The sequence below is a fragment of the Hibiscus syriacus genome, unplaced genomic scaffold (genome assembly GCF_006381635.1).
Source record: "Hibiscus syriacus cultivar Baekdansim isolate YM2019G1 unplaced genomic scaffold, ASM638163v2 tig00110163_pilon, whole genome shotgun sequence".
In the NCBI taxonomy this organism is placed as follows: Eukaryota; Viridiplantae; Streptophyta; class Magnoliopsida; order Malvales; family Malvaceae; genus Hibiscus; species Hibiscus syriacus.
In genome coordinates this window covers 1,669,047-1,678,200 of record NW_024062610.1, presented here as the reverse complement: position 1 = coordinate 1,678,200, position 9,154 = coordinate 1,669,047, and the positions used below count along the sequence as shown (strand labels likewise).

General features: G+C 35.8%; 1 protein-coding gene across 1 annotated transcript; it reads left to right on the top strand.

Moving 5' to 3' along the window:
• Positions 1-1,020, top strand: LOC120216718 (phosphoprotein ECPP44-like). Its single transcript, XM_039214066.1, has 3 exons — positions 1-352; positions 434-763; positions 802-1,020. Exons 1-3 carry the CDS (start codon positions 98-100, stop codon positions 811-813), a joined length of 597 nt encoding a protein of 198 aa, XP_039069997.1. The 5' UTR covers positions 1-97; the 3' UTR covers positions 814-1,020.
• The last annotated feature ends 8,134 nt before the right edge of the window (positions 1,021-9,154 follow it).

Below are 9,154 nucleotides of genomic sequence, written 5' to 3'. Positions count from 1 at the left end.
CGCCAATCACTACTCAGTAGCCAACTCTAAAGAAGTGCAGCGCAGCACTAGCTAGCTTTGATCATATTTGATTTTAGTGCTTCTTGATTCGCAAAAAATGGCAGAGGAACATACCAACAAGGCCCCTGAGGTCGAGAGCAGCGTCGCCGGTGAAGAAACAGTTGAGTCCAAGGACCGAGGGTTGTTCGATTTCATGGGGAAGAAAGAAAAGGAGAAGCCCCAAGAGGAGGTGATCGTGACTGAGTTTGACAAGGTTAAGATTGAAGAAACGAAGGCAGAGGAAGAGGGAGAGGAGAAGAAGAAGCATGGTCTCCTGGAGAAGCTTCACCGAGCAGATAGCAGCTCCAGTTCTGTAAGAACATTAACAAGTTTCCATTTGCGGATCATACTTTAATTATTCCTAACATTTAATCTGTTTGTCTGAAACACGCAGTCGAGCGACGAAGAAGAAGGTGAAGGAGGAGAGAAGAGGAAGAAGAAAAAGAAGAAGGAGAAGATCGAAGAGGAAAACAAAGAAGAGGACACAGTAGTCCCGGTCGAAAAGTATGATGAACCAGTGGTTCAGCCAGACACGCCTGAAAAGAAAGGGCTCCTTGAGAAGATCAAAGAGAAGCTCCCTGGACAACATAAGAAAGCTGAAGAGGTGAGTAGCCCACCTCCAGCAGCAGCTGAGCCTCATCATGAAGGCGACGCAAAGGAAAAGAAGGGAATTTTGGAGAAAATCAAGGAAAAGCTTCCTGGTTACCACCCCAACGCTGATGAAGTGACAAAAAAGGAGGAGGCTTGAATCTCAAGTTAAAAGAAGAATGGTGATGAACTTGTGTGTTTCTTAAATTGCTGTATGTATTTGTATATTTCATATAAGTTTCCCATGCTTTTAGTACAATTCATATGTAAGAAAGGACATGTTTCTCTACCTTTCTTTTTGTGATTTGAGCAGTACTTGCTTTATCGTTATCATTTCGAGTCCCACCTGTTTTCTTTACTCTGTTCTAAATAAATTATGATCATTATTGGATAGACTTTAGCCATTTTAATAGTTCCATTACATCACAACTTGCTTCTATGAATGAGACATCCACTAAAATCGATTTATACTTTAAATTAGGGTAAAGAATATAAATAGTCTTTAAACTTTTAAAGTGTTAGTATTTTGATCACTCAACTTTTAAAACTTGTAATATCGTCATTGAACTTTTAGTTTATTTTCACTAAGGTCGTTAACTTCCGTTAGTTTTTTTATGATGTGGCAATTAACTCCGCTGTTTCCGCTGATGTGGCAGTTAAACCCCCCTCCCCTGCTTCTTTTTCTTCTCTCACAAATCTTGTGAGAAAAACCCTCACAAAGCTTGAAACTTTGACACCATAGATGAGACCTTCAAAGCTTCAAATTTCAACCCCTTTATACAAATATTCTTCTTCTTGATCAATCAAAATCTATGGCTATGGGAAACTAATTTACAAAACAGAGATCGTAATTGAAAACAGAGAACCTAGTTGAAAGGCTTGAAGAAGGTGAAGTCGATGTAGAAGATAATAGATCAATTTTAGAAGAAACAGAAAGCATTTTAACCAGTTTTGAAGAAGGTGTGAGCTTGACAGTTGTTGATTGTCATAGGTCGCCGGAAAGCTGTGTGCTTAGAGTTTTGGATTCCGAGGCGTCGCCGACTTTTTCACCGGAGATGAGATTGAAAAAAGGAAGTGGTTTAACTAAAGGGTTGTTTTATAAGGTTAGTGTATAAAGTGGGAGAGATTTGGTTAGTAACAAAAAGGGTGGTTCGAGATAGGGATGACCACTGAACCGAACCCGACCCGAAAAATATATAATTTTTTCTTATATATTTAGGAATAATTACAATAATGGCTTTCTATATATAATTTTTTTTTTCAATTAAGTCACTATTTTTATTGAATAATTTTTTTTTTTTTATTTCGGGCCGGGTCGGGTTTCTAAGTCATATATTCAGGTCGGGTCGGGTGAGACCTTATTTTGGTCGGGTTAAGTCTCGGGTGGAGGTTCTTTTGTTCTCGGGTCGGGTGGACCAAAAACCTGACCCGACCCATTGCCATCCCTAATTCGAGAAGAGATTGGTGGTGGAAGCAGGATCCTGGAAAGAGAGAGATTCAGAAGAAAGAGAGTAATAGGAAGCCGAGAGAATGGTAGAAAGAAGAATTTTGTGAAGAAATAGAAAAGAAGAAGAAAAAAACAGGGCCTTCAAGTAACAATGGAGAACTATGGTGGCAAAAAGATGAAGAAATGGTAGAAAGGAAAAGGAAAAAGAATAGCAAATGCAACATTGATTGGTGGTTAAATGGGTTCAGTGGTGAATTCAAAATGAAAATTTCCTTAGATATACTAGTTGAATTTCTGTAATAAAATGGGTTAAATTTTGAAGCTATGAAGGTCACATCAATGGTGTTAAAGTTTCAAGATTTTTGAGGGTTTTTCTCTCAAGATTTTTTTAGAGAAGAAGCCGGGGAGGGGGTTTTAACTGCCATGCCGGCAAAAACGGCGGAGCTAACTGCCACGTCTTAAAAAAAATTAACCAGAGATAAGGACATGAGTCTTACTGAAAATGAACTACAAGTTCAATAATTATATTATAAATTTTAAAAATTGAGTGACTAAAATGCAAGCGTCTTAAAGTTTGAGGATTAATTTTATACTTCACCCTTTAAATTATTGAAGTTTTCATAATACTTTTAAATAAAATATGCATACGAAGCCCATGTCATGTACTGAAAACATCCGATTGGAACTTACCAAGGAAAATGATGATACATCAGCTAAGACTGTTATTTTCACATGTCGTAATCGGTTTTCGTTCGGGCACGAATTTTTTATTCGGCGGGAAAAGTGATATGAATAAATGTTTTTTTAAAATGATTTGGGAGTCGCCATCGACCTTTTGGGTCAGGTAGGTCGAATACCTAAAAATTATCTTTTAAAAGAGCTTTTAAGAAAACATCGATTAAAAGATAAACTGATCTGCGTTTTAACCAAAAATTCGTTCTTTTTAATAATAAAAAGGGATTCGTGGTCGGTTACGTTTAGGGAAGGATTAGCACCCCTACAACGCCCAAAATTGGTACTTTTTAATTATAAATTGTCTCTATTATTAGAAATTTAAAAATTCAAAATATATTTAATTTATAATCCTATTATTTCAAAATTATAATTATGAAAAAAATCTTAATTTATATATTTATAAATAAAATATTTATTTATTTATAAATATCAGAAAAGGACTTCTAGGTGCCTTAAGACAGCTATTTTCTTTGATATTAAAAAATAAATAAATAATTAAAACAATTAATATATAATTTAAAAAAATAGGATATTTATTTATTTAAAAATATCAGAAAATGGACATCCAGTTATTTTAAGACTGCCCTTTCTTAATATTGAAAAATAAATAAATATATATTAAAATATGATTATTAAAAATAATTTATGAAATAGGATTTTAACGAATAAACAAATATTATTTATTATATATATATATATTTATATAAATAATAAAAATAATAATAAAAAATAATAATGATAAAATAATATTGCAAATAATGATTAAAATAAAAGGAATTAAAAATATAGTATTAAAATACAAAATATTAAAAAAAATCAAAAATGAAATTTTAATGATTAAAATGTAAAATTATAAAACTAGAGTACTAATTCGAAATATATAAAAGATGGGCATTGAAAGTGTAATTTAACCATAATTCATAATACGGGATTAAAATAATAATTACTAAACTATGAGGGACTAAATTTGATATTTACCCTATATATATATATGCTGATAAGGATTAAATTAAAATAAAATAAAATTAGAAGACTAAACTAAAATAATCAGAAATCAATTTCAGTGACTAAATTGTAATGATTACAAACTAAGATGGCTGCGGAAAGGATTTTTCACGCGCGAAATTACAGATATACCCCTCCCAAAACGGCGTCATTTGGGAAGGGGTATAAATACCCGAAACCGGCTGGCCCTACGGGCCATTCTCTCATTTCTTCCTTTCTCTTCTCTATCAAAACTGAGAGAGCCAGAGTTCTCTCTGGCTTCTCTCTAAAACGAGAGAAGCGGCACCGGCCGGCAGCCGTTCGCCTCCGCCGGCCACCGCATCCGGTGGTCGGGAAATTTTATTTTTTTTTACCAAAACGTAGATCAAACCGTCCTAATGATGGTTCCGGTGACCATTTTTCTTAAAAAGCTCCTGATCGGGGCAAATCTATGAAAATACCTTCGAGTCTTGGTTGTTTCCAGCGACGGTTGGGGTTCTCCGATGACAGAGTAAGGTTTTTTCCTCTTTTTTTTTGTTGTTGTTAACTGGGATCGTTGGTAGTTTTTTTTATTTTGTTTCTGTTTTTTTTGTTGCTCTCCGTCCTCTTCTCTGTTTTGTAGGATCCGGTGGCTTTTATAACCACCACAGAGCCATGCTCGGACCGGTCCAGAGGGGGAAGTTCGGTGAGTCACCGAGCTATGTGGTGACTCACCCCATAGCCGCGACATGTGGGGGGGGAAGCTGGCCTTCTGGAATCCTCTGTTGGCGTCGTGGCAGTACTGAAGTGTCGACAACGGCTGGACGAGACATCTGGCTTGGGCTTCTGGAGGCGTGGGGTGGCTGAAACTTGGAGCGGCGTCGTGGATGTTCTGGAAGTAACGGCGACTGGGATAGGGTTGAGAAATTCTAGCTGAAACCCTAAATCAATTTAGGGTTTCTATTTGAGTCTGGGCCGGTTCTGGTTGGGCCTGGAATTTGTATTTGGGCTGCCGCTTTGGGCTTTGTAATAATTATATAATAATAATATAATATATATAATAATAATAATAATTTTAATGATAATAATAAAAACAAAAATGAACAAAAAAATTAGTGTTTACAACTGCTCCTCTTTGCTTATTCTTGTGTTAACAAGAATAGAGCAAAGACGATAAAAATAATAATTTTTTCATTTTTCTTCTTTTGATTAAAATTGAAATGTTAAAAACATCATTCCAGAGGTCCTAAAAACATCATGCACTGAAGGGCTTACAGATGACCCTAAGGCTTTGAAAACATCAAAAAGCACCCGAAGGCTTTTTGGAAACATCATGCACTGCAGGACTTACAGATGACCATAAGGCTTTGAAAACATCAAAAAGCTCCCGAAGGCTTTTTGGAAACATCATGCACTGTAGGACTTACAGATGACCCTAAGGCTTTGAAAACATCAAAAAGCTCCCGAAGGCTTTTTGGAAACATCATGCACTGTAGGACTTACAGATGACCCTAAGGCTTTGAAAACATCAAAAAGCTCCCGAAGGCTTTTTGGAAACATCATGCACTGCAGGACTTACAGATGTAGGAAATAGTTTACTAAGTAAAAAAAACTAAGGAAATCGTTTTCTTACTTTTCAACAATTTCATTTTAGAAAAGATAAAATGAGAAACTATGAAAATCGTTTTCTCATTATTTTTCAAAATAACATGTTGATTGGGTAACATGACCCAATCTCAAGATAATGTTCATTCTTGTGGATTGCGTCCATCTATTCTTCAGATGTTTGCGTGATTCCTGTATTTGCGGTTTTGAATATCTTCTTCTTGTAAGGTATTTTTTTTCCATGAATCTTCTTGTTCTTCTGAAGATCTGTAAAACTTCATGTTTGAATGCACTCAGATGTATCAATGTAATGCATTGTCTATTGTGTAAATGATATTCTTATGAATGCATGAATGTTGATGCAATCTTCATTTGACTTCAAAGTGGTGAACTTGGTCTTCCTTCACTTCATCATTTATTGCCAAGGTTACCTCTGGATATCAGTGTAGAAACTTATGCTATCAAGCTTGCATTTCTGAAGAATCATCTGATCAACTTGTGTCTTTGCGTTTTCTTTGCTTCATGAAAGTCTCAGAAGAAATGTTTTATTTGTGGAACTCTTGCCGTAGTCAGAACTATGACTTTGATGCCCCATTTTGTCTTTGGTAACATCGGTTTTCTTTGTCTGGACTTGTGTAGAAATCCAATAAAGCTTTCATCTTTGAAAAGAGAATCTATCATCTTTAAAAAGAGAATCTATCATCTTTGAAAAGAGAATCTATCATCTTTGAAGTGTGTAGATGTAGATATGCCTGACTCAGCAGGGATTAATTAAGAGAGTATAGTCTATTCTAATTTAACTCTTGAAACACATCACAAGGAAGATTTATTCCAATTCCTTTCATGTCTCCACATATAATCAAATCTCGAATAAGGCAACTTGGACCATATCATGTTGAGATGCTTAACAACAACCTGTAGTTCAACCTTAGTTGGCATCATTAGTTTCTTGTTTAAAATTTCAGCTCTCCTTATATGGAAAGAAATCTTCATCATATCTCAATTCTAATCTTGGGGTTGAAGAAGACAAAATTTATCTTGGATCAATAAAGGAAAACCATATGATAACAACATTGGTTTAGCATCGGAATAACTGGTTAGTAAAACATTTGACAACACATTCATCATTTCCTGTGGTTTCTACCCAGATGTAAAACATTTGACAACACATTCATCATTTCCTGTGGTTTCTGCCAAGATTTCTCAATCATTGAAACTCTTTGCATATTTTTTCAAAACTTTTGTATGATGTCACAAGATCACTTGAGAACAAAACTCAGTGGGGATACAAGTGAAATATTGGTATGACAAAAAAGTTGGTCAAATTCACAAAATGTGCTGGTGTCGAATTGAATAGGAGATACTAATTGATCTTGATATCATCTCGGGCAAGGGCAAGTGTAATACTGATCACGTTTTCTTCTGTAATGAGCATTGTAGAAAGTAGAAACACTTCAGCTATAGGATCCATGTACAGAAAGATATCCGTGGAATTTTTGCTGCTGGGGATGAAACGCACATGATAAAACCCAAAATAGATAAAAATTCAGTTCAGCCTGGCTGGCAATGATAACCCCAGTAACAGCGGGAATAACAGTAATGTAAGTGAGTCGAGTCTCCCTTTCTAATGTCATCGATTAAGCGAAAACTATTGTGAAAAACAGCTTCGTAATCCCAACAGTATGGTTGTAACTAACTGCCAGGAATCTCAAAGAAATATTTCCAATCATTACCGGCACACATAATACAAAATTCAAAGCTGAGATCTTGAGGAACTGAACCCTGGATTGAGTAGTTTACCTGGGGATCATCTTTATTCATGCAATCATGATGTAGTTTATCAAAGAACACATTGTCATGTGACACATGGTTTAAGAAGATTGGGTATTTGAAACCATACTTGCTGAGTAGATATTTGTTCAACAACAGGACCCTAATGCAACTGCCTGATGAACGAAGCAATATAGTCAGCTCGACTGTCACTGTTTTATCATTTTCATTCTTCATACCTTTCTATCTCATTGGAAATTTTTGCTCAAATCAATGATCTTTAACACATAATGATGTGGGCCTTCAGCATGCCCCAACATTTGCTGATATGAATATTCAAAATATTATTCCAATTTCTGATTGAAATGGGCTTTCAGCATGCCCCGACATTTGCTTCTTGTTAATCTGAGCCTTCAAAATGCCCCACATGGATCTGTATGAAGGAACCTTTAAAATACCCAACATTTGTTGATACAAATGTTAAAAGTGTGCTCAACATTACTTCTTGTTGAGATGAGCCTCCAAGAATGCCCAAATATTCATATTGTTGTGAGCCTTCAAAATGCCCCAATATTCTATTTCTGGTTGAAATGGGCCCTCAAGATGTCCCTCTAGATATGTTTGATTTACTCTTAATGTCTGTTTGACTGAAATGTCATGATCCCCACGAGGTCCAATTTTGACAATGAACTGTTGTAGGTACTTGTAGCTTTATTCGTGCCCCAAATTTGTTTATCTTGAATACTCTCATTCTGGTGTCACTAAACAGTAATATTGTCAAGTAATTGGAGAAATTCTCTTCATGTTGTCACAAACTTAAGAAGTACTCAATCCTTCTGACAGAAACGTCTGAGATATGTGTCTTCTGAATGAGGTGACGATTTCTGTATCTGGAGGGATTTAGTCAGACAGAGCAATATAAATAGCTTGGTAATCTGTTCCAGGCTGACACAGTGGCTTATCATCTTTCAGTGAAGGCCATCTCTGAAATATACTTTTCTGTGGGAGAGAAAATAATTTATGCGAACAGTAATCTGATGCAATAGCAATACTACATATACAGTGGTACAGGCTCTTGAAAAATCCACACCCATGCAACATGTTGATTCTGATAACAACTCATCTGATTATGAAGCGATCTTTCAGGATGATTTCACAGATATTGATAGTTCTTTCTGATACCGAGGAAATCCTGAATTTTGATTCTGATGAGGAGAATAAACTGTTATACTTGACAAAAATGGAATACTCAGAAGCTGAAGCTTCAATAGCCATGGAGAGATGTAATTCAGATTCGTCAATTGCAAATTTGACAGATTTCATATGTGCTGCTCAAATATCGAAGGTGCTGACGCACTTCTTTCAATAGAAGATAGGAAGAAATTATGCAATGGCCCCAATTACAGGGAAAAGGTAAAACTTAGGCAATGATTTGTGGAAAATGAAACAAAGGAAGCTTGAAAAGAAGCTTCTTAATGAAGATGATCATGCAGTTCATCTTTTAAACCCAATGATTGGTTTTGAGGTTCATATTGAAACAGATCAGATAACTCAAAGAATACTCCCAGAAGATGCTATTGAGCCTCATTATTTCTACTATGAGAAAGTGGCACTTGTTCCAGTTGGTGCTTGGACTGAAATGTCATAGTACTGATGATGTAAAACCAGAACTTGTAGATTCAAAGTATTTTCATGCTGCTACACTGAAAAGGGGCTATGTTCATAATCTGCCAATTGAGAACAAATTTCCTCTTATTCTACTTCCTTCATGTGCCATACATGTTGCTTTTCTATTGACAAAAAATGGTGGCCTTCCTGGGCTTCAAGAACAAAGTTGAACTGTTTACAAACATGTACAGGAAGTGCCAAATTGACAGAAATGATCCATAAGGCTCTGGAAACTTCTGATGATGAGCCACCTTCGAGTGTCCAGAAGTATGTTCTTGATGAGTGTCGAAAATGGAATCCAGTATGAGTTGGAAGGCATAAAGCTTTTCCATTTGAACC